The sequence below is a fragment of the Rana temporaria genome, chromosome 1 (assembly GCF_905171775.1).
Source record: "Rana temporaria chromosome 1, aRanTem1.1, whole genome shotgun sequence".
In the NCBI taxonomy this organism is placed as follows: Eukaryota; Metazoa; Chordata; class Amphibia; order Anura; family Ranidae; genus Rana; species Rana temporaria.
In genome coordinates, this window is record NC_053489.1 from 183,097,808 (window position 1) to 183,124,639 (window position 26,832).

General features: G+C 43.2%; 1 protein-coding gene across 14 annotated transcripts in view; it reads left to right on the forward strand.

The window, feature by feature from the left end:
* The window catches only part of PITPNM2 (phosphatidylinositol transfer protein membrane associated 2), a 439,829-nt gene that overhangs the window by 301,289 nt on the left and 111,708 nt on the right, over positions 1-26,832 (forward strand). For 13 of the 14 annotated variants that reach the window (XM_040347315.1, XM_040347302.1, XM_040347306.1 and 10 more), the window contains 4 exons: positions 9,305-9,634; positions 17,768-17,863; positions 19,948-20,052; positions 24,906-24,973. In XM_040347315.1, coding sequence (XP_040203249.1) covers positions 9,305-9,634; positions 17,768-17,863; positions 19,948-20,052; positions 24,906-24,973 — 599 coding nt within the window. The remainder of the gene's footprint in view (positions 1-9,304; positions 9,635-17,767; positions 17,864-19,947; positions 20,053-24,905; positions 24,974-26,832) is intronic. The other variant, XM_040347304.1, reaches the window with a different exon arrangement.

The window sequence follows — 26,832 nt, forward strand, 5'->3', positions numbered from 1 at the left end:
ACATCAGACTCTCTAACAATAGCAGACTTCTGTTCCTTAATGTGCATGCAGCTGGGTCCAAACTCTATTTACTGCTGCATGGGATGCCCTAATCTCAGCTGAACTCTGCATGCAAGAAATCATCACTTTGGCATTTGCATCTCTAGCATGCTCCCTGATTTCAAATTACCAAATGGGGTGCATTTCTGTTGGCTGCTGAGGCCCCCCTTAGGAATGTCTGTGGTTTTGAAATTTGGGTAAAGTTGGTTCTGGTGTATCAACATTTATTTAAAAAAAGTACAAAAAGTGTTATACTACATAGTTGTTTACTCTTCAAGTACATTCCAGTGTTTTGGATAACCTTCCTTGGATATTTTTTCCCAGAACAATGATCACAGTCATATTAAAACGGATGTTTAGGTTCAATGTACACAGGACGTTTTTACAACCTCTCCGGAATTATTTAACTTGACAGATAGTAACGTTTGCGTTTAGAAGCGTTTCTTTTTTTTTTAATAGCCAAAAACGAAAAACGCCTTTAAACGAAACGCGTTTACCGCGTTTTACCGCGTTTAGCTGCATTTAGAAGCACTAGGGGCCAGATTCACATAGAACTGCGGCGGCGTAACGTATCGTAGATACGTTACACCGCCGCAAGTTTTCATCGCAAGTGCCTGATTCACAAAGCACTTGCGATGAAAACTACGCTGGCGGCCTCCGGCGCAAGGCGGGCCAATTCAAATTGGCGTGTGCCATTTAAATTAGGCGCGCTCCCGCGCCAGACCTACTGCGCATGCTCCGTTTCCTAACTCCCGCCGTGCTTTGCGCGCCGTGACGTCATTTTTTCGAACGGCGACGCGCGTAGAGTACTTCCGTATTCCCGGACGTGTTACGCAAACGACGTTAAATTTTTAATTTCGACGCGGGAACGACAGCCATACTTTAGACAGCAATACGATTGCTGACTAAAGTTAGGGCAGGTCAAATAACGACTAAAATTGTGACGGGAAACTTGACTACGGACGACGTAGCGAACGCGAAAATCCGTCGGGGATCCGCCGTAACTGCTAATTTGCATACCCGACGCTGGTTTACGACGCAAACTCCACCCAACGGCGGCCGCGGTATTGCATCCTAAGATCCGACAGTGTAAAACAATTACACCTGTCGGATCTTATGGATATCTATGCGTAACTGATTCTATGAATCAGTCGCATAGATAGAAACAGAGATACAACGGCGTATCAGGAGAAACGCTGTCGTATCTCTTAGGTGAATCTGGCCCTTGGCGCTTAAAATGCCTCTAGACTCAGCGTCTGAACTAATTTTTTTGCTTTCCAAAACAAGCCTCTAAACTCAACTGCGTAGAAACGACTATAAAAGACCGGGGCCCAGATTCAAGAAGCACTTGCGCCCGCGCAACCATAGGTTGCGCGGCGCAAGGGCTTACTTGCTCCGGTGTAACGAGTGCTCCTGATTCAGGAACCTCGTTACACCGACTGCAGCCTAGGATGTGACAGACATAAGCCTCCTTATGCCTTCACATCCCAGGCTGCATTCTTGCGTTGGCCGCTAGGGGGCGCGGCCATTGTGATCGGCGTATAGTATGCAAATTGCATACTACCACCGATTCACAAAAGTTGCGCGGGCCCTTCTCACGCAAGGTACGGAGTTTCCGTACGGCGCCTTTAGCATAAGGCTGCTCCTGCTAATAGCAGGCGCAGCCAATGCTAAAGTATAGCTGCGCCTCCCGCTCGCGACGTTCAAATTTCACGTCGTTTACGTAAGTGAACCATGAATGGCGCTGGACGCCATTCACGTTCACTTACAAGCAAATGACGTCCTTGCGACGTCATTTGCCGCAATGCACGTCGGGAAAGTTTCCCGACGGAGCATGCGCTGTTCGCTCGGCGCGGGAGCGCGCCTAATTTAAATGATTCCCGCCCCCGGCGGGATCATTTACATTAGGCAGCCTTGCGCCCGGCTGCTTAGCATATTGCCCGCGCAATTTACGGAGCAACTGCGTGGGCGCAGAGAAAAAAATTTGCTCTTTGCCCACGCAAATATTGCGCGATTCTACTTGAATCTGGGCCCCAGTGTACATGTACTGATAGGATAACAGAGGAGAGTTCAGGAGCAGTTGAAAAAAATGCCCAACTGCTCCTAAATGTCCATTTACCAGCAGCAGTGTACATGAGGCCTAAGGCTGCATTCACACCTAAGCGACAGCCGCGTTCGCGTGTAGCGGCAGATTTGCCGCGATTACAAATGTTTCATTTTTTTTTTTTTCCTAAAGTATTCCCATTGCTGTCTATGGGAAAACGCGCCTGTCGCGTGAAAAAAAGGGTCCGGGACTTTTTTTCAGGCGACAGGCGTTGCGCGTCTATGAGATGTGAACCATCTCCATAGACGGCAATGGGAATTCTCCCCTCTAGCGACAGATGCGTCCCGCGCCGGGCGTTTTGTCGCTTAGGTGTGAATGGGGTCTAAGAGCCGGTTCACACAGAGGCGACTTGGGATCCGACTTGAAGTTGCCCCAAGTCCCCCGACATGTCAAATTACATTGAAGTGAATGGGAGCCATCTTAATGTACACTACTGAAATAGCTCCGACTTCAGAAAAGGTTCCTGTACTACTTCAATCCAACTTCTAGACGACTTGTACCTATTCATTTCAATGGAAGTCGCCTCGAAGTCGGATCCCCGTTCATAGTGAGACAACTTTACAGGAAGTCGCCCCTGTGTGAACCGGCTCTAAGGCAAACCCCTCCCTCCCACAGAGCTGGTATTTGGTATGAATCATGAGGTGGAACTCCACACCAAATTTTAAATAAAAAAAACGTCATGGGTTCCCCTCCAAGAGCATACCAGGCCCTTAGGTCTGGTATGGATTTCAATGGGAACCCCCTACGCTGAAAAAACGGTGTGGGGGTCCCCCCAAAATCCATACCAGATGACCCTTATCCGAGCATGCAGGCCGGCCAGTTAGGAAGGGGGGTGGGGGATGAGCAAGCGACCTCCCCCTCCTGAACCATACCAGGCCGCATGCCCTCAACATGGGGGGTGGGTGCTTTGGGACAGGGGGCGCCCTGCGGCCCCCCACCCTAAAGCACCTTGTCCCCATGTTGATGAGGACAAGGGCCTCTTCCCGACAACCCTGGCCGTTGGGGTTTGTGGGCAGGGGGCTTATCGGAATCTGGGAGCCCCTTTTAATAAGGGGGCCCCCAGATCCCAGCCCCCCACCCTATGTGAATGAGTATGGGGTACATCGTACCCCTACCTATTCACCTGGGGGGAAAAGTGTCAATAAAAAAAACACACTAGACAGCTTTTTAAAGTTATTTTTTAGGCAGTTCTGGGGGTCTTCTTCCGACTTCTGGGGTCTCTTCCGACTTCGGGGGTCTCTTCCGACTTTTCCGCTCTTCTCCCGCTCTCCGGTGTTTTCTGCCTTCTGCTGGGCTCCTCTGCTATCTTCTGCTAGCTCTTTTGCTAGCGGGGGCCTGGTGTTCTCCGTCGGCTTCTTCCCTCTTCTCTAGTTCCAATGTTGACTCGACGCTCCCTCCCGCTGTAATGCAGTGTGCACGGTGCGCAATGATTTTTATAGGCATGGGGCGTGGTCAACAGGTGATGTCACAGGTGACCCCCCACCCCTTATGGTGTCACAATCCCATCATGCCCGGAACTGTGACGTCACAAGGGGCGGAGTCACCAGGTTGTGTCAACATCGGTGAAAGAGAAGAGGGAAGAAGACGATGTAGAAGACCGGGCCGCCGCTAGTAAAAGAGCTGCAAGAAGACAGCGGAGGAACACGGCAGAAGGTAGGAGAAGAGAGCAGAGAAGTCGGAAGAAGACTGCCTAATAAATTACTTTAAAAACCTGTGAGTACCCCATACTCATAGGTTGGGGGGGCCGTGATCTGGGGGCCCTCTTGTTAAAGGGGGCTCCCGGATTCCAATAAGCCCTCCGCCCACAGACCCCGCTAACTAACGGCCAGGGTTGTCGGGAAGAGGCCCTTGTCCTGTGGGGACAGGGTGCTTTGGGGTGGGGGGCTGTAGGGCCCCCTGACCCAAAGCACCCACCCCCTCATGTTGAGGGCATGCGGCCTGGTACGGTTCGGGGGGGGGGGCGCTTGCTCATCCCCACCCCCTTTCCTGACCGGCCGGGCTGCGTGCTCAGATAAGGGTCTGGTATGGATTTTGGGGGAACCCCCACACTGTTTTTTCGGCGTAGGGGGTTCCCCTTGAAATCCATACCAGACCTAAGGGCCTGGTATGCTCTTGGAGGGGAACCCATGACGTTTTTTTTATTTAAAATTTGGCGTGGAGTTCCCCCTCATAATACGCCACTGGCAAAGTCCCATCCTGGAGGCGACTTCAAGTTGCTTTGTAAGTCGCCCCAAGTCGCGCTGTGGTTCACGCTCAAGTCGTGTCCAAGTTGCCTCACAAAGTCGCGCCCAAAGTCGTGTTGCCCCTGTGTGAACCGGCTCTTAGGGATGTTTGTTTACTAGATACACTGCTCCACACAGTATATACCAGTGATTCTCAACCAGGGTTCTATGGAACCCTAGGGTTCCTCCAGAAGTTGATAGGGGTTCCTTCAGCATTGGGCAATTTCTGCCTCTCAGATAAGTTCCCACTGACACCATTTGATCTTTTTAGCTATCTGTAAGGAGGTAATTTTTCCCAATGACCATTAGCTAGATTCAGGATGGCGAGCGAATACTTGCGGCGGCGTAGCTTATGGCATTTAGGCTACGCCGCCGTAAGTTAGCGAGGCAAGTACATGATTCACAATGTACTTGCCTGCTAAGTTACGGCGGCGTAGCTTAAAGCGGGCGGACGTAAGGGCGCCTAATTCAAATTAGGCTGAGGGGGCGTGTTTTATGATAATTAGGCTTGACCCGACGTGATTGATGTTTTTTTTTAATTGCGCATGCACCGTGCGCCTACATTTCCCAGTGTGCATTGCGGCTAAGTCCGCCGCACGGGCATATTGATTTCGACGTGGACGTAAACGACGTAAATCCCTATTCACGGACGACTTACGCAAACGACGTAAAATTTTCGAATTTCGACGTGGGAACGGCGGCCATACTTAATATTACTATTCCATCTATTTGATGGAATAACTTTAGGCCTGCTAATGCGTTACGTAAACAGCGTATCTGTACTGCGTCGGCCGGGCGTACGTTCGTGAATATCGGTCAGCCTAAAAATTACACTTTAGGATACGAGGGTGTAAGACACTTACGCCGCTCGTATCTGAGCCTAATTTAAGTGCATCTGGTTACAAGAATACGCTTAAATTAGCGCTGACACAAATTCTGACTTAGGCTGGCGTATCTACTGATACGCCAGCCTAAGTCTTTCTGAATCTAGCTACATAAGTGTAAGGACCATTCTTCCCACTGACCATCACACTAATGTATCATGAGTTGTAGATTTCACATTTTTAGCTGGGGTTCCCTGAGACCGGAAGAACTATATCAAGGGTTCCTCTGGGTTGAAAACGTTGAGAAAGGCTGGTATATACTGTGCTATATATTTGGTGTTTCACATTCCCCAGCTCTCTACAACAAGCTCAAAATCTTGTATTCTGCTGTATGTTATAGGCTGCACACTTCTGCACAGTATATTTTTTTCCACCGTTTGCTATGCCTCTTACCAGGCAGTAAGGACAGACCGTGATTGTCAGCTCACTATAGTTACTGAGGATGTATGGACAGGTTTTGGTTCTTGGCTTACTATAGTTACCAAGGATTCACGAACAGGTTGTGATTGTCTGCTCACTATAGTTACTGAGGACGTAAAGACAGGTTGCGGTTCTTGGCTTACTATAGTTACCTAGGATGTACGAACAGGCTGTGGTTGTCAGCTCACTATAGTTACTGAGGACCTATGGACAGGCTGTGGTTTTCAGCTTACTATAGTTACCAAGGATGTAAGGGCAAGCTGTGGTTGTCAGCTCACTATAGTTACTGAGGACGTATGGACAGGCTGTGGTTCTCAGCTTACTATAGTTATCAAGGATGTAAGGGCAGTCTGTGGTTGCCTCTGGAGCCTCTGGCTCTAATAGGGTGCTTAAAATAAAAAAAAAGCTGCTGTAATTTCAGCACCCAGCATCCTAAAAGGGGCCGGACGCATTAATAGGGGGTGGCAGCGGCGATGGAAAGGGGAGGCAGCACCCATGCGCCCTTAATGGATGGGCTTCCCCTGGTGCATACCTTTTGTACGTATTATGTATTGTAACAGATATTTCTGAAGTCTTATGTCAGGAATGTTTGTACTGTCTTTTCTTCTTGAAAAAGTGTAAATATTTTGCAAAAAAAAAGTGCTTCTACACCCTAGTGATTTTTTTGGTTGTGTTTACGTTCTGCTACAGTTTTGGGGAAATATGTTTTTCCCTAGGGTTTTATTTATTTTGAAACATACTTATGTGATAGGTATAGTTAGTGTGACTTAAACATTATTGCGGTAGTTCTGCCATACAATTACTGTAGATGGTTCTCCATTTCATTTTGCTCCATTCTTATATTGTGACCTTTCTACACTGACATTTGACTTGAACCAGACATAAATACCTCTCCAGGTGCTGTATCCTTTACATCAAACAGTTCTGTGCTATGAATGTCTGTTCCATTAGGAAATGAACACCATCCTTGCATAAGGTAGCCCGTTCTCCAGGCGCATATGATTTTATTTTAGTAGTGTTATTTCCAGGGTTGTTTACCGAGATATGAAATCATGTAATGTGTTGCAAACTGGAACATTCATTTCCTATTATTTTAAGAGGATTTTACCAGCAAGAATCAACTTATGGATGTCTTTAGTATCCCATTGTCCAGGTTTACCTAATAAGAGCAATTTGCAACCTGCAACTAGACATAGCTCTCAGAGTTTGTCCTTCACTGTCTAAAGTAAGCTCCCATCTGGTGAATGTTATGGCACTTTGCTCGTACTCCTTGCTGTTTTGCATTGTCTTAAAGATAACTTCCAGGTGGGTATAAAATACCACTAACGAATCCATTTATCTCTTGCTGTTTTGGGATTCCTTAAAGCTAAACTTCAGACACATAAAATAACACCAATGAATGTAGTTGTGTATTCTTCAAAACATACTGTGAATTTTACATGCAGGCAGTGAGTATCTGAACTTCATTTGATATCAGTCGCTTGTTTTACCCACCCTGTATAGCGGCACGCAGACTAAAAGGAAGTTAGACAGTACTTGGAGCCATTCAAGTATGCCGACAGGACAAAAATGCAGTGTAAGCTAACTTTACTGTCCAGTCTCAGGCCATGGGCAAGGGGGTGACCCAGCTTTATTGTTTAACTGAAGAAGAGAAAACTAAGGTCACCAACCTGGTTCTTCTGTCTGACACAGCTATGTAATTCTTACGACTGGATGAACAGAAATCGTTTGGCAGATAAAATAGCTCCTATATGTGTATTCAGCTGTTTTCCTGCAGTTCAGCTTTGTTGTATACAGACAATAAAATACCATAAATGTAATTTCAGTTTTAGAGACAAATATATCTATATTGTTTTATCTATATATATAAAACTCAACGTGTGTGTGTGTGTATGTATGTATGTATGTATGTATGTTCCAGCATCACGTCCAAACGGCTAAAGATATTAACATGAAACTTGGCACACATGTTACTTATATGTCAGCAACAAACATAGGATAGGTGGTTTAACCCTTACCCACCCCCATTTGCCATGTTCGGGGTTTTTCTTTAAAGTCCCATTCAACTCTATGGGAAATACATGTTACTTCATGTTCCAGCATCACGTCCAAACGGCTAAAGATATTAACATGAAACTTGGCACACATGTTACTTATATGTCAGCAACAAACATAGGATAGGTGGTTTAACCCTTACCCACCCCCATTTGCCATGGTCGGGGTTTTTCTTTAAAGTCCCATTCAACTCTATGGGAAATACATGTTACTTCATAACTTCCAAACGGCTGTAGATATTTCGATAACACTTGGTCACATGTTACTTATATGTCCACTTAAACTATAGGATAGTTCATTTATCCCTTAACTACCCCCATTTGTGAGGGTCTGGGTTTTTGTTTAAAGTCCCATGCAAATCAATGGGAAATGTATGTTCCCACATAACTTCTGTACGCCTGGAGATAGTTCAATAATACCTGGTACACATATTACTTATATGCCAAATAAAAATATATGACAGTTAAATTAACCCTTACCTACACCCTTATATAAAAGATGGGTATATTTATATTACTATGATTTTCCTCCCCAAAAGGTTAAGATAGGAAGACCGGGCAACGCCAGGTGTTCAGCTAGTACATAATATAGAAATAGAAAGACACGTCCACTATACATGGAATGGCCATAGATACAATGTACAGTCAAAGTAGATAAAATACATAAGTAAAACAACTGAGGAGCATTGGAGTGGATAACAAAAAGGAAATATTTGTATAACTTGGAAAAACCACCCAATAAAAAGGGTACAGTGGCATGAGGTACATGTAAGAATATCAGAGAATAAATAGAGGAGAAATAAGAAAAGGTGACCAGAGATATTCGAAAGAGGAGAAGAGAGGGGAAAGGTGACAAAGGGACTGGGTGGATGATCATCATAATAATAAAAAATAATAATAATATAGGGATAAAAAGGTTAGCTATTTAAAGAGGGACGCTGGAGACAACATTCAAAGGGATCTCCGAGGGTGTCCGTGTGACCCAAGGCCATCTTCTTGGGAGACTAAAGCCTCGTACACACGATCAGTCCATCGGTTAACCGATGAACCTGACTGATGGTCCGTCGCGCCAACACACCATCGGTGAAAAAACCGATCGTGTCAGAACACGGTGACGTAAAACACAACGACGTGCTGAAAAAGTTCAATGCTTCCAAGCATGTGTCGACTTGATTCTGAGCATGCGTGGGTTTTTAACCAATGCTTTTGCATACTAACGATCGGTTTTGACCTATCGGTTAGGCGTCCATCGGTTAAATTTCTAATTTCTCATTTTTTTGACCAAAGGTTAAATAATCTATGGGGCCTACACACGATCGGTTTGGACTGATGAAAACGGTCCTTCAGACCGTTGTCCTCTGGCGATCCTATCATGTGTACGAGGCCTAAGTTGTTGCAATCTCAGGAGTGTAATTTTAGTTTTAACCTTGGATATGTATTTTGATTTATATCTGCTGTGTTGGCATTATACTATTCATGAAATCTGACTATGTTTAATAGTTTATTGGTTTTCTCTGGTAAAAAGACACATTACTGTATTTTTTGTGAGAGTAACTTTGCAATAACCTTCATGTCTGTTAGGTCTACGGAAAGTTATGGTTAGAGCACATCGGCAGGCCTGGTGTTGGCAAGATGAATGGTACGGCTTAACCATAGAGGACATCAGACAGCTGGAGAAGGAAGCACAACTGATGCTGGCACAGAAAATGGCACAGTTCAGCTTAAGTGAAAATGAAGGCGAACAACATGGCTCCAAAGAATCTCCTGGAGAGAAGGATACAGAGACTAAGGCCATCACCTCTATAGAAACAGTAGATGAGCCAAGTGGCATTACAGAGTCCCTGTCAGGAAGAGGCTTGACCAAGCAGTGGTCTACATCTTCCAGATCATCTAGGTCTTCAAAGAGAGGAGGTATGAGCTCCAAAAAATGTATTTCATCACACCTTTGTCCATGACATTAGTAAGAGAGAAAAAAAAAACAGTAATGGCAATAACTAATCTTATTCTGTCATTCACCCGGTGCAGCATTCTGCCACCAGGAGTTCTGATAAATAGTCAGATAGTTGTACTGCTTTACCTTTCTCTTTTATTTTACCATTTTCACAATCCAAATCTCTGCATTTATCTCTCTATGCTGTGCTCTGAAATACATGAACCTCTTATTCCAATGCCTTTTTTTCTCTGTAATGTATTTTCATTTCACATTACTGCCGGTAGCTCAGAATAAGTGGTATACATGTTGCTTCAATCGGTAATTAAATCTCCCAAGCGAAATTAAACAGTGTAAACAACCCAGTCATCATACATCAGTTGGACTGTCGTTAACATTGCAGGGGATACATAAATGCAAAACAATTCAAAGCAAAACTCTAACTTAGCTTGCATTGAAAATCCTCCTTGTAGAGACTAATCCAGCAGCTCAGCTCATGACCTGTATTGTATTGGCTGCATCTGAAAGGTGAATTATGATTCAAAATTGATATGCATGAGTGGAGAAGTAGAGCACATCGCTTGCTCCCCGCTGCCTTTTTTTTTTTCTTTCTTTTAAACCAAAGAATAAACTCTACGATTGCTGGAACATAACAGCATGAGGCTTATGCAAATAACCAGGACAGCCCAACAGTAACCAGCTCACTGCTGGCTGCCTATGGAAAAAAACACCATATTTGGGGGGCCGTTTTACTTAGATTGTCAACTGTATGAAAATGAAACGCAGTCGCAGAATTATCTGCATTTTTTTTTTACATTTAAAATTAAAATGACCGCGTGTGGGGGAAAACGTTGTTTTATGTTTTGTGAAAAACGACAAAAAAAATTGAAGCATGCTTAAATTTTTTGTGACGTTTTTCAAAACGTCGTTTTTTGTGTCAATTAAAATGATAGTGTGTGGGCAAAACGACGTTTAAAATTACGTTTTTAAACCCGCGCATGCTCAGAAGCAAGTTATGAAGCTAGCTTCAATGGAAAAGAGTGCTGAACGTAACCGCGCTTTGCTAGAGCATTTTGAAAAAACGATGGTGTGTAGGCAACGTCGTTTTTGAAAATGAAGTTTCAAAAACTTTGTTTAATTCCATGATTTAAAACGTAGTTTTTTTTCATCACATAAAGTGATGGTGTGTACGCGGCATAAATCAAGGTGGGGTCATTTTCTTTTTTTATTTCTTTTTAGGTTTACCTAGTGATATAGTCAGTGGGCCAGATTCACAGAAGAAATACGCCGGAGTATCTACTGATACTCCGGCGTATTTTCAAATTTGCCGCGTCGTATCTTAACTTGTGATTCACAAACAAGATACGACGGCATTTGGCTAAGATCCAACAGGCTTACGGCTTCGTACGCCTTCGGATCTTAGGCTGCAATACTTCGGCCGCCGCTGGGTGGAGTTTGCGTCGTTTTCCAGCGTCGGGTATGCAAATTAGCTTTTACTGCGATCCACGAAGGTACTCGCGTGCATTACGTCGTCGCAAGTCGTTTTTTCTCGTCGCAAAGTTAAGCCTGCTTTTTCATGGCTTAACTTTAGACCAGCCATGTTAAAGTATGGCCGTCGTTCCCGCGTCAAATTTCTATTTTTTTTTTCCTATGACGTCCGGGAATGCGTTACGCACGTCGCCGTTCAAACAATACGTCGGGGCGCTGTAATTTCACGCAAAGCACGTCCGGAAATTACCTAACGGAGCATGCGCAGAACGTTCGGCGCGGGAGCGCGCCTAATTTAAATGGTACACGCCCCATTTGAATTAGGCAGGCTTGCGCCGGACGGCTTTACGTTACACCACCGTAAGTTTACACGCAAGTGCTTGGTGAATCAGGCACTTGCGCTGAAAACTTGCGGCGGTGTAACGTAAAGACGATACGTTATGCCGCCGCGATTCTTTATGAATCTGGCCCTGTAAGTCTGTTATTTTCAACTTATTTTAACAGACCAGACTGTTGGACAAAAGTGACAGGGCTCATTCAAAAAAACAGTTGAGGGGCACTTAAACTTGTTTTTAGCACCCCACAACCTCTTTAGAAGCAGTAGGCGAAGTGTACAAATGCAGTGACTGGGATACTTTGCTTTGTGGCTACGGCGGAAATGATACTCTTTGACTTTTAATGAAAATGATCAATTCGAATAAATGGGGCTTCTCTGTAAGCACCCCACAACTGCATGCGTAGGGTTCAAGGGGTTAAAGCAGGCGGTGAGGAGGTGATAGAAGGCTTCTTCCTGCCTGTCAAATGGTCACTGAAGAGCGATCCCGCCAATGAGTGTGGATCACTCATCAGAGACCAATGTTAGTGTGAATGGGGCCTTAGAGTGTTGAGACATTTGACCATTGAAAGAGGTGCTTATAATGGTCTGCATTTATTCATTTGAAACCATTATCCCAAAAGGGAGAACTGAACTGAATGCAGTTTGAGTACACACAATCGGAAATTCCGACAAGAAAAGTCTGATGTGAGCTTTTGGTTGGAAATTCTGACCGTGTGTAGGCTCCATCGGAATTTTTGTGTCGGAATTTCCACCAAGAAAAAATTGAGAGCTGGTTGTCAATTTTTCCGACGGGAAAAGTTCTTGGAGGAAATTCCAATCGTCTGTATGCAATTACGACGCAAAAAAAGTCGACGCATGCTCGGAAGCATTGATCTTAATTTTTCTCAGCTCGTCGTAGTGTTGTATGTCACTGTGTTCTTGACGGGCGGAATTTGGTGTGATTGTGTGTATGCAAGATAAGTTTGAGCTGAAATTCCGTGGAAAAAAAATCCACGGATTTCTTGTCAGATTTTCAGATCATGTGTATGCGGCATTAGTCTGGCTAAATATGCTAGTACATCTAGCACATGCCTCACCCCAGACTGATTATACTGATGATGTCAAAGGGTGTCTCTGTTGCTCCCCTATCCAGAGTGAAGACAGGAAGTGTGCTAAAGGTTATATCACCAGGTGAAAATAGAAAAAAAAGGAAACCTATGCAGCCAGCAAATTTATAGATTGATGAGCTTCAGTATATATATATATATTTTTATTCTGGGTTTAATACCACTTTAACATCTTGAATAAAGTCTGCAGTTGTCAGCTATGTGACAGAATACAATGGACTCCCGTCCTCTCCCTTGGTATTCCTACATCTAGTCCGCCGCAACATTGCTAACATGTCAAATACACCTATGTAAGTGGCTGCTATGTCTTATAGCACCAGAATACAGAGTTTAATTTAACACATTTTTAAAATGTTGAATGCAAATATCATTGGAATATGATTGGATGATATCAACGCACATTATTTATTTTACTACCAGGCAAATTGTTCTATTTAAATACAACCATGAAGCTGTTCTTGAACATAGCCCAGATTACCTAATGTTTTATGTTTTTTTAAATGCCCATTTCCTCCTCCTTATAAATCTCCCTGTCATGCCGTGTACACACGATAATTTTTCGGCATGAAAAAAACATTGTTTTAAAAAAAATGTCATTTAAAATGATCGTGTGTGGGCTTCACATCATTTTTCGGGTTCTGAAAAAGGACAACATTTTTTTTTCGAAAATGCTGCATTTTTTAACGACGTTTTAAACTATGTCGTTTTTCGGGTTGTAAAAAATGATTGTGTGTGGGCTAAAATGACGTTAAAAACCCACGCATGCTCAGAAGCAAGTTATGAGACGGGAGCACTCGTTCTGGTAAAACTACCGTTCATAATGGAGTAAGCACATTCATCACGCTGTAACAGACAGAAAAGCGCGAATCGTCTTTTACTAACACGGAATCAGCTAAAAAAAGTGATCATTGGTTGCTCAAGTTTGATGTATTCTTTAACAGATGCTTTCATGCACATGCTGATTAGCTGCTGATCGGATTTTTTTTGCATGTCTGAAAATGTTGGAATTCAAAAGAATCATCATTGCGTGTGCCAGAAATATTTATTAGGCATACTTTATGTAACTACTATTTTCTGCTTTCATCTAGAGTTATCTGAAAAATGCAATTGGCGGTCTATATTTCTGAATTTGCTTGCTGTCTAACAAGGACTATTAGCTTGTGTCCATGCAGTTATTTCTACATTACTTTAGCAAGCTCCAGTAACAGCAGTAGGGCTGCATCTTGAGGAGCTAGTTGTCAGATATCCTCTAGGCTTGTCTCATGGGATTCATATATTGCTCAGTTTTTTTCATTCATATAGCTGGCTGAACGAAACAACTGAACTGATTCCACCATCCAGACATTAGAGGTGGATACAGGAATCCTCCCAGCTGTGCTCTTGTATTCTGACAGAGGACGAGTCAGCTGGACTCCTCCACTGTCAGAATACACTGATCACTTCTGCAGCCTATTGACTGCAGCACAGATCGAAGTAATGTTTTCCAGCAAACACTTTTGTGAGCAGCAATCGATAGATCAACTACTGTCGAAAAGGAATGACTATAGATAAATCACAATTCAGCCGATCCCTGCTGAAGAAGACAAATTTCTATCCATCTATATAAGTAAACCACTACATTGCAGAAGAAAGTCAGCAGGTTATAATGTATATATAGCCCAGACTTTTCTTTAGTTCTGGATAGAGTAAAACCCTACCCTAAAGTAGTTCTAAAGGCAGGAGGTTGTTTATCTTAATTCATTCTATGCATTGAGGAGAGAGAGGGAGCGGGGGGAAGCCGTGGCTCAATGTCTGAATGGACACACAGAGCAGCGGCTCGGGTGTCCCCATAGCAAGCTGCTTGCTGTGGGGGCATTCAGCAGCAGGGAGGGGCCAGGAGCGCCGGCGAGGGACCAGAGAAGAGGAGGATCTGGGCTGCTCTGTGCAAAACCACTGCACAGAACAGGCAAGGATAATATGTTTGTTGTTTTTATACAAATAAAAACAAGACTTTAGTCTCATTTTAAAACCCCTATTGGATTTTTTTTTTCATTTCTGTCTGTTTACCAGTATTTCTTATGACTTCCTGTCCCACAGATGCAAGAGGAAGTTAGAGGAAATCTCTCAAAATAGGGAGAATTCACCTCTAATGCCTCGTACACACGACCGGTTTTCCCGTCGGGAAGACTGCCATGAGAGCTTTTGGCCAGGAAAACCGGCCTAGTATATGCTCCATCGCAGTTTTCCCGGCGAGAAAACTGCCAGGAAAAAAAGAGAACCAGCTTTCTTTTTTCCCGTCGGGATTCCTGGCTGAGTTTTTCCCGTCGTGTGTATGCTTTTCCAAAGGGAAAAAAACGTGCATGCTCAGAATCAAGTATGAGACGGGAGCGCTCTTTCTGGTAAAACTAGCGTTCGTAATGGAGATATCACATTCATCACGCTGCAAAGTATTGCATCGTTTAATGCAGCGCATTGAAAAGTGCAAATCGTCTCTCACCAAACTTTTACTAACATGATCAGCAAAAGCAGCCCAAAGGGTGGCGCTGTTTGGAATTTCCCTTTTATAGTCCCGTCATACGTGTTGTACCTCACCGCGCTTTGGATGGGCAGTATTTGTCCTGAACGTGTGTATGCAAGGCAGGCTTGAGAGGAATCCCGTCGGGAAAAACTATGTTTTTTTTTTTTTTTACAAGAAAATCGATCGTGTGTACGAGGCATTTGACATTTGTCCCTGGAACAGGTGTCCACCAGGGGCGGAATGACCATTGGGGCTCTCGGGCACTGCCCGAGGGCCCCATGCCACTAGGGGGCCCCATCAGGGTTGCCAGGCTCAATAAAACCAGGGACAGTGTGTAAAAATCTGTGTTTTTTTTTACATCTGTCCCTGATATGTCTGAAACCGACATGCTTTTGATGTGAAAATCCAGAGATTTTAACTGCCCTGACTCTGCATTGCCTCCTTGCATGGTGGCCATCTGTAAGCCCGGGGGCCCCATAGTCTTCTATTGCCCGGGGGCCCCATGAGTTGTCAGTCCGCCCCTGGTGTCCACATTTGAAGACTTCAGTTTACCTCTTGTTCTGGGTACAACTCTAAAATTGTGTATTTCCCATCATTTTCTTTCTTGATGATAGTCACCAGTGCAAATGGAGACCGCAATAAAAAAAATTCACAGGGGGGTCTAACTCTTTTCTACTAAAAATACAAGGTTTTGCCTAAAGTACACTTTAACCCAGAGGTGAACAAAATCTCTTGAAACACAGATGCCAATCCCACTATTTCAGGAGCTAGTGGGTATAGTTTAGGCAGAACTAAAGTTTTTTTTACAAGTTAAAAAAAAATGCACATGCATACTTGCAAACTGTGTTACGTTTTGAATTATCCAAATATCATATTGTCCATATGACAGCTTGTAAAGACTGTTCATCGGTACTAGCGTGAGGTGACAAGAACATTATTACCATCTGGGTGATGTGCAGTGGCGGCTGGTGTTTTTTTTTTTTTTTGGCGGGGGGGGGGGGGGGCGGCAAACAATCCACCCGCAGCGGCGGCTTCTCTGTGGGCTCATCTCGGTTCCCTTCTCCTCCTGGCGGCCAATCCGATCGAATCTTCCTTCAGCTAATCGAGTGACGGGTCTCATGACCCGCTTCCTGATTGTCCAGGAAGAGAGTCCATGTTACAATAGCGAATATTCATGCGCTATTATAACACAACTGGGTGGGTGGGCTCAGAGTGCAGTGCTCTGTTCCCCCGAACCCACCCTTTTTTTAAATCTTTTAGAGCCTCTGGCTCTAATCACGTGCTTCAAACCCCCCCATTGGAACCCATGCGTCTAGCTCCCTGCATGTAGATCAGGGGGCCGGACTGGCCCCCTGACAGGGTGCCACTGGTGAAGGCCGCCACTGGTGAAGTGATGTATTTGTTCCCTCCCAGGAAGTACTCTGTAATAACCAGACATGTGACAAGGCGGGTTAAACGTTTTGTGAGGGGCTGCATTGTTCTACAAAGTGATAGTCTCTGCCTCTTATGCAAATATAGGAGCATAATGACATACTTTTTTTTTTTTTCTTCTTCTTTGAACTTTTCTATTGAATTTTTTTAGCGTTTAATATACAAAACAACAGTACCAAAGAAAAGGGAAAAAAAAGAAAATCTGGAAAAAAAGACAAAACAGTACGTTCCATAAACATATCTCACTAATGCATGTAAGATAATTGACAAACTATGTCACTTCAGCCCCATATTCCAGTATACGAAATCAAGCCATATATCACAGCATTACTGTACATTAAAAAAAAATAAAAAATCCAGAAACACATATGGATGAGTAGTAACACAAATAGAATGTAAAAAAAATAGGTAACAGTATAAACCAGCAATTGATGAACAGCAAGCCAGGGGGGCCATATTTTATAGAATTTTTGTACACAACCCCTACGTTGGTATGCTAATTTTTCTCTTTCAAGAGTTTTTTGAACCATATTATGCCATTGAAAAAATGTTGGAGGGACAGGGGCAACCAATTCTGGACTTTTTTTTCGAGCTACAAAAAGTAAATGTATGACCATTAATCTAAGCATTGGGGATAATGATGACATGAACTGCATATGGGCTATGCAGCCAAAATAGCTGAAACCAAGAGGTCATAGAGAATCCCAGGTCCTTCTAGTATGCCTGCACAAGAGCTGGGGGACCTTCTGGATAAGCCGCAAGACACAGAGGGAGATTTATTAAAACTGGTGCAGCCAGAATCGGGAATCTGGAGCAGCTGTGCAAGGCAACCAGTCAGCTTCTATCTTTCATTTTTTGATGCTTAACTGAACAAGCTAAAGATAGAAGCTTATTAGTTGCCTTGCACAACAGCTTCAAATTCCATCTGCTCCCGTTTTGATAAATTGCCCCCCATAATTTTGCAAGTGTGCGTGCGTGCATGCATGCATGCGCTATTTTTAACTTGCAATTTCTGAGTGTTTGCTTTTAAGAAAAAAATACAACTTTAGTTCTACTTTTAGGGAGTTGAGGGCATAAGATTCCATAGCTATTTGGTTTCTTTTTTTTCCAGCCCTCACTACAACATTGTTCATCACCTTTACCTGTATACATATGTTAATGGAGTTGGATATATTTAACAAAAAAGATATAAAAAATTCCATACTATGTACTTTCTGCATTGCATACATATAATTCTAGTTTCTTTCACTGACAGCTAGCCCTTCTCGACACAGTATATCAGAGTGGAGAATGCAAAGCATCGCCAGGGACTCAGATGAGAGCTCAGATGATGAGTTTTTTGATGCTCATGGTGAGTACTCCAGCATCCTTTATTACCCAACACGGTCATTCTACATTTTATTTCAATAAGCGGTTACAGTTTGGTTGAAAATGTTATCAGATCATACTGTATGTAAATTACACATCTATTAACACCTTTTCTGCAAATGTATTAGGTATATCATGTCTGTTTGTGTCCTCAACAGCGATAGGTGCATCAGTTGTATCATACCCCTTAATGGGTTTTATGGGTTCTGCAGACAAGAGCTGCTTTGTATAAAGAACTCTGAAATGCTGCCCAAGTTTTTGTCCTTCTACAGGAAGACACTTGAATTGTCTGACTACTCAGAAAACCAGTTATACTACTTATCAACTGTAAAAAAAAGCACAGGTGTTTTTTTAAATACAATAATAATATTAAAGTGGTTGTAAACTCTAGTGTTTACTTCTCTGTCTCCAAAGCTCTAAGTGTGCTTTTTCTCTGGTGCGTCGTTCCTCTGTTATCAGCATGTGTCACTTCTGAGAATTGTTCATGACACATGAGATAAGTTTGTGATGGGGAGGGAGCTCAGCACACAGCTTGTCTATTTAGAACACTGCTCTATATCCTTCCTTAAGTCCTGTGCAGTGTATAGAGGGATGTGTGCAGCTGTTGCAAAACTACAAGGCCCTTCATGCCTCTTCCTGTGGGAGTCATACTTGTAACTTTCAGACTTGCAATGCCTCATGGGACTTTTAGTTTTACAACAGCAGGAGGGCTGCCAGTTTGAGACACCTGCCCTAGAGAATAAAATGGTGGTCATTGCAATTTATGTCACACAGTATTTACGCAGGAATTTTTCAAACACAATTTCTTTGGAAAAAATAAACTTTATTAATTTTTAATGCAAAATAACACAATATATAACCCAATTTTTGGTACAATATAAAAGATGATGTTGCACTGAGTAAATAAATACCTGGGGTTCAACAGCCAGGCCGTCAAAGTCTTCAGCCTGGAAGCAGAATGGTAGATCACACCTCGAGACAGAAGGTCTATGTGATCTGGAAGAGGCAAAGGGGAGTCTGCTAGAAGCCAGAGTATGTCCAAATACCAAACCCTCCTGGGCCAGGTGATGGGACTAAGATCACTAGAAAAAAAAACATCCATTACTTAAAGGGGAGTTCCACCCACAATTTCACTTTTTAAATATAAATACCCCTGTAATACACAAGCTTAATGTAGTCTAGTAAAGTTAGTCTGTAAACTAAGGTCTGTTTTGTTAGGTTGTTACAGCATATAGACACTTTATAAAATAGAAATTCACTGGGGCCATCTTAAGTGTGGGCATCATGAAGCCAGACTGTATGACTTCCTGGATTTCAGCCTTGCAGATCTCGCACATGCTCAGTGCTTCACAAGCGATGTAATAGGTTTCAGTCAGGTTTCCATAGCAACGGGAGTGTCAGAGGAAGTTGCCGCCACCTTCTCTATGCAAATAGGCTGTTTGCAAGGACTACTGGGATACATGATGCCTATCCCAGAAACCCTTGCGAATAGCCTTGTGACTTAATAGCCTAGGCTAATAAGGAGGAGGAAGTAATGAAGGACTACAAAATAAAGGTATTTACAAGCAACAAAATAAATAAAAATTGTCCATTCTGAACACTATGAGATTAGGGCATGCAGCGCAGACAAACATAAAAAAATGGGTGGATCTCCACTTTAAGGAAACTAGCAAAAATTGAGAATAGTGATCAGTGGGAGGGCTATATAGGGGTCCTTCTGTTTGCCTGTGTTCAATAACCTGAACATAGCAACGTATACCGTAACCCATTCTTCTGAAACTGTCGCTTAAGACACTGCCTGTGTCCTGTACTGTATAATAAAGAAATAAACTTTCTGGCTATAGATGCTTTGTAACTGCAACTTTAGCCAGGAGCAATTTAGCATGCAAGTTTACAGCCCGTATACAGTGTTATAGTCTGAAATGGTTTCCTAGATAATTAGTTATAGCATGCATTTGGCTGTGTGGAGTTCAGGTTGCTTGGGGTATTCTCAGGGAAATTCTCATTAAAAAGCGTGTCTAGATATTTGCCTTCGTCTTTTTTATTCTTTGCCATCCTTGTGTTTAGAAGATTTGTCAGACAATGAGGAAATGCTACCAAAAGAAATAACAAAATGGAGCTCGAACGACTTCATGGACAAAATTGAGACAGCTGAATCTGATGAACTGCAAGGTGAGTGTAAGATTTCCATGTGTATGAGCTGCAATGGTGGCTAAGGCATACAGTAAATTTTGAAACTAATAGATAATATGTACAGTGCCTTGAAAAAGTATTTGTAGCGGTGCCCCTGTAGGAGCCCACCTGTCACCCTGCCCAGCCCAGCATTCACTTCCCAGTCACTTTTGAGACAATGAACAGTCCATGTAATTGTTTCGTATTTTTATTGAGGGATTTGAACTTGGATAAGGATAGGAATATATGGGATGCCCAGTAGAATGAACAATTAGTTCATTGTATATCAATGAGCTGGGACAACTATACACACTTAGCTACTTCAGTCTCTTCCAGCACATCTCTTGTATGCAGACTGCTACTCTCTCTCTTCAGCCTATCACTTAACTCCAGGCACAGCAAGCACATGGTTAGGCCCAACTCTGACTCAGTCAGGACTCAGCAACTGCCTTTTGAAGGCAGGGACCGTGGGTCCCTTTGATGTAGTAAAAATAGGATAGGAAGTCTTTAGTGCTAGCTGTCCTATGGTGGACTAGTGCTCCCAGTAAGTCCTCTTGAGGCCCTGCCAGCCCTCCTGACTACAGCTGCCTGACTTCACTGCCCATGACATTGCAATCCTCACTGGCTCCACACCCAGCTCTTACTGTTTCCTCTCAGTCCTCTCTGGCATGCCTCTTCAGTCCTCCAGACTGCCCGTGTCACTCACCAGCCCTCCTGGCTGAAAACCGGTGTTTCCCTCCTGAAGGTTTACCTGGCAGTACTAGCTCCCGCTGTCCTCTCTGACTGATTTCTGTGCCTCCTGTTCAGATCCTCCATGCATTCTTGAAAGGATCCGTCCTGCACCCGAGTCCCAGACCCAAGAACACCCTCCCACCCAGATTGGGGAGCTTCTTCAAAGGCCCTGACAGCCTAGTACTCCTTTCTCAGTTCTTCCACCGACAACTCCTCCCCAGCTGGTTTGACTCCAGGTAATTCAAGGAGGCCTGCCCCCTGCCAATTCTAGATGAGGATCCAGCTAGGCCTGCTTAAATTTACCTACTCTCACAAAAAATGCTAACTCTATCACTTACCTAAGTAGAGGGTGCTACATATTCATACTCATTGACATTTTCCACATTTTGTCATGTTACTATCAAAAACGTAAATGTATTTTATTGGGATTTTATGTTAAGATCAACACAAAGTGGCACATAGTTGTGAAGTTGAAGAAAAATTATAAATGTTTTTTAAAAATTTTTACAAATACATTTCTGAAAATTGTGGCATGCATTTGTATTTGGCCCCCTTTATTTTGATACCCCTAAATAAAGTCTAGTGGAACCAATTGCCTTGAGAAGTCACCTAATTAGTAAATAGAGTTCACCTGTGTGTAATTTAATTTCAGTAAAAATACAGCTGAGGATTGTTAGGGAACCTTGGTGAACAAACGCCATCTTGAAAGCCAAGGAACGCACCAGACAGGTCAGGGATAACGTTGTGGAGAAGTTTAAAGCAGGGTTAGACTATAAAAAAATATCCCAAGCTTTAAACATTTCACGGAACACTGTTCAATCCATCATCCGACAATGGAAAGAGTATGGCACAACTGCAAACCTACCAAGACATGGCCGTCCACCAAAACTGACAGGCCGGGCAAGGAGAGCATTAATGAGAGAAGCAGCCAATGGAGGATCTGCAGAGATCCACAGCTCAGGTGGGTGAATCTGTCTACAGGACAACTATTAGTCGTGCACTCTACAAATGTGGCATTTATGGAAGAGTGGCAAGAACAAAGCCATTGTTGAAAGAAAGCCATAGGAAGTCCCGTTTGCAGTTTGTGAGAAGCCATGTGGGGGGACACAGCAAACATGTGAAAGAAGGTAAAATCAGAAATATAAGTGCAGCGCTATTAATCTATCATGTGAAATATCCATTGTTATCAATTTTTATTCAAATAAATAAATCTATATAATATTGTGTTCAATTAAAGTTCATATGTTCATGACTGCTTCTAATTCTTTCTTAATAAATGTTTTTTCATAACCTTTCTGTAGAAACTTCTCTCTAAATTGGGTTGCCTGTGTTATGAATTCCTCTTTCTTAGTGCAATTTCTTCTTAGCCTCTTACACATTGTCCCCTGGACATACATTTCTATGTCCAGGAACACCGTAATATATTTATCACATTTCCAGGACAGTACTATGTTTTTGTCATTCTGATTCAACCTGTCCATGAAGGAGAGGAGACTCGTCTCATTTCCCCTCCATATCACAAACAGGTCATATATAAGTCAATTATAGCAAACCAACTCTTCAGGCATATCCCAAAAAAACATTTGTGACTCCTAGTGGGCCAAAAATAAATTGCCCACACTAGGAGCAAAGCGGGCTCCCATAGCTACTAAAAGCAAAACGCTATGTGTGGCAGAAAACTAACACTGCACATCACCCTGAACACACCATCTCCACGTGAAACATGGTGGTGGCAGCATCATGTTGTGGGGATGCTTTTCTTCAGCAGGGACAGGGAAGCTGGTCAGAGTTGATGGGAAGATGGATGGAGCCAGAAGAAAATCTGTTAGTCTGCAAAAGACTTGAGACTGGGGTGGAGGTTCACCTTCCAGCAGGACAACGACCCTAAACATACAGCCAGAGCTACAATGGAATGGTTTAGATCAAAGCATATGTGTTAGAATGGCCCAGTCAAAGTCCAGACCTAAATCCAATTGGGAATCTGTGACAAGACTTGAAAATTGCTGTTCACAGACGCTCTCCATCCAATCTGACAGAGCTTGAGCTATTTTGCAAAGAATGGGCAAAAATCTCACTCTCTAGATGTGCAAAGCTGGTAGAGACATCCCCAAAAAGACTTACAGCTGTAATTGCAGTGAAAGGTGGTTCTACAAAGTATTGACTCAGGGGGCTGAATACAAATGCAAAATGCACGCCACACTTTTACATATTTATTTGTAAAAAAAAAAAAATAGAAAAACATTTATAATTTCATCATTTTTAGACATATTGTATGTCATTCTATATCTAATTGTGCACACGGGGGTATATTTAAAGTCCCAACACCCATTCTCCCTCCTTGCATTTATCATTTTCCTTCCACAGGGTTTTCACTTTTTCTGATGAAGGAAGCACTTGTAATGGTTTGCTGTAAGTGGGTGGATCTGGAATATCAAGCGCATACTTTTTTCTTTTTTATAAATAACAAACACATTTATACCTGGAATGGAATTGCACAACACAGCCCTTATCGAGCTCCTCGCCGGCGCCCACTTTTCCTTCTTTTCTCTGTGTGCTACCATAGAAAATTGCTTTCTATGGTGGCACACTTGCAATCTCGATTCTGCATTGCGCTGCCTTCATCTTTAGACATTTAGACAGTGCAGCTCAGCCTCACTCCCTCATTACAGGATTAAGTGACAGCAGCAAGTGACAAGTAGTCAAAAGACTACTAAAGCCTCGTACACACGATCAGTCCATCCGATGAGAGCGGTCTGATGGACCGTTGTCATTGGTTAACCGATGAAGCTGACTGATGGTCCGTCGTGCCTACACACCATCGGTTAAAAAAACGATTGTGTCAGAACGCGGTGACGTAAAACACGACGACGTGCTGAAAAAAACGAAGTTCAGTTCTTCCAAGCATGCGTCGACTTGATTCTGAGCATGCGTGGATTTTTAACCGATGGTTGTGCCTACTAACGATTGTTTTTTCCCATCGGTTAGGAATCCATAGGTTAAATTTAGGTTGGCTTTTTTTTTAACCTATGGTTAAATAACCTATGGGGCCCACACACGATTGGTTTGGACCGATGAAAACGGTCCATCAGACCGTTGTCCTCTGGTTAACCTATCGTGTGTACGAGGCCTTAGCACTTAACCCCCTAAAAAACTATTTTGAGCCTGCACTGCCCCCACATGCATGTACACACGAGCGTGAACAAACCGGCAGGGGTACCTGCCCACGTTGCTTGCAATACACATGTTACATATTGCCACACACCCCAGAGTGGGAGCAATAATTTTAAATTCATTATTCATAGTGGAATTCAAACTGATTACCTGCAGTGGTTTTAAGTTCTCACCTATGAAAAATAAATGCTACTGAAGTTCAAGGTCGCTTTTTTTGCGCATGGGAGAAAATTAGAAGCTTGAAAATTACTTGGCACAACCTCATTTTCTATATTTTTCCAAAATTGGGTAATATTACATTTTCTTGCCCTAAAATTAACATTAATATATTTTTTTCCTGAAATTTTGTGCTTGATAAATGTTTGCCCAGATATCGTGTGACATAAAAATTGGAACTACTACCATTTTTTTCTGGGGTCTCTGCTTTCAGGAAATATATGTTCAGGCCTAAAACAATTTTTTAAATGTGTGCAAAAAATGTAAAAAGAGATTAAAAAGTGGCTGTGCCAAATACTAATGTGTGAGTTGTTCACGTTTAAGTGTAGACCTTTTAGCTGCTAGTAAAAAACAACATTCAGATAAAAGTGGCATGAATAAGTTGTAGTGATGATGGTAGGTTACAACAGAATATTGTTTACACAGGTAATATTCAGCATTTATTTGAGGGTCCTATAATTGCAAGTGTACCGGGGACAGCTAACCAAAATAAGTGCTCAAATAGCTCTGCTTATGAGTCCAATTGCAAGATTAATACTGATACCTTAAGCCACAAGTGTGATGACACTGTGCTAATATTAGCTGAACTAGTAGTATTTGTAATCTCATACAGAATAATTTAATTATCATTTAAAAAAAAATATTAGAAGGTTCATGACAAATTTTGTTTCTGTAATATTTTTTTTACTCTATAGTGTCTTCTGTAATGCTGTTGTTGTTTTCTTTGCCTTTAGATGATTCCTTTCATGAACCAGCAGAATATACCGGCAGTTCCAGTGTGGAAGGATTAAATATAATGGAGGTATGTGATGCGACATAAATGTCTTTGTAACACATCCGCTTCATGGGACTGAATATTGGAATTAATAGTGGCTATAAATCCGCTTACTGCCATGCACTGTCAATAAATAGTAAGCCTACCCCTAGTACAAAATTCTTTGGCCATGCGCTTCTCAGTGTGATGGGTACAGTGGCCAGGTAGGGAGCACACTGCGTAAAGAGTGCAGCAGATATACAGTATAAGATGTCAGTCTATCGTCCACACAGTAAGAAAGTACACAAAAATGAAAAAAGTTCATGATATGAAACGTTCAAAGCACCAATCTTAAAGATGAATGATCCTAAAGCATAAAGATGTTCTCGTTTTTATTCCACAGGTAATATTCAAATCCACCACGGCAAATAACTTGTACATATATTTGAACTATCAGGTGCTAAAGCGGTGTGACCACATATTAACACTACAAATTAACACTACAAATACTTTGACGCAGTTGGTCAGCTTAAACATATATTTCAATATTTGTGACCAAAGAAGTTGAGTGTACGTGCTTGGCATTATATCCATAGGTTGACTTTGGGAAATAGACGTATGAATGCTGCCAGCATTGCTGCAAATGTTGAAGGGTTGGGGGGCTCAGCCTGTCAGGGCTCAGACCATACGCCGCACCCTGCATCAAATTAGTCTGCATGGCTGTGGTCCCAGAAGGAAGCCTCTTCTAAAGATGATGCACAAGAAAGCATGCAAACTGGCCCATGGAGCGGTCATGTCTTTTCAGTCCCTTAAAGAAACCTTCGCCCTGCCCAACCATATGTTCTTCCGCTACCTCCAGCTCCGGAACGCACTCAACACACAGTTTGGAGATGCCATCCCTGTTCTCGAGATCCTGCTGCCAGTGGACATTGTCCTGGGCAGGGACCCCAAGCAGCTGATCTCCCAGTTTTACGCTTATCTTTTGGTGCCCTCGGCCGCCGCCACCGCCCATCAGTTGAAATCCCGTTGGGAACCTGACTTGGGCAAGATGTCAGCTGAGGACTGGGAGGAAGCTCTCGCCAATTGCAGAACTGTTTATCCCAAGATCTCTGACCGCCTCACTCACCTATATATCCTCCACCGATCATACCTGACGCCCTACCGCATATTTAGATACAGACCCGGACACAACCCCAACTGCCCCGGCTGCGACCATCCCAGCGCCACCTTCTATCATCTCCTTTGGACATGCCCCTGCGTACAGGGGTTCTGGACCCAGGTGGTCCAGTTCCTCCATGACCGCATGGGCTCCCCACTGTCCCTCTGCCCCCGTCAGTGTGTGCTGGGGCTTCTTTCACTCCCTGAAGCCGAAAAGTACCTGAATATATTTTTACAGGAAAAATTATTCCTTGCCAGGCTTCAGATAGCTAAGACATGGATGAGGGGACCCCCCCCCCCCCACACTGCAGCAGTGGATCAGAGCTGTTAACACTACTCTACCCTTCAAAAAGCTACTCTATGTCCATAGGGGATGCCCGGGCAAATACCACAAGGTTTGGGATAGATGGCTGGGGGACGCCTCCACCTGTGATGCGCCTGACTAGTCGTGCTCCTCCCCGGGGGCCCCCCCTGCTTGCCTGACACCGTTCTGCCCTCTTCTACGCTGAAATATATATGCACATGTAATGTTACTCTTTGCCATGCCTGTATGTACATCAATGGAATTTATCCGTAATTGTAGTGCCTGTTGCACTAGATATCCGTGTGTTTGTATATTTTTTCTATGCTCAATAAACGTTGTTTTGATCAAAAAAAAGAAAGCATGCAAACAGTTTGCTGAAGACAAGCAGACTAAGGACATGGAGTACTGGAACCATGTCCTGTGGTCTGATGAGACCAAGATAAAC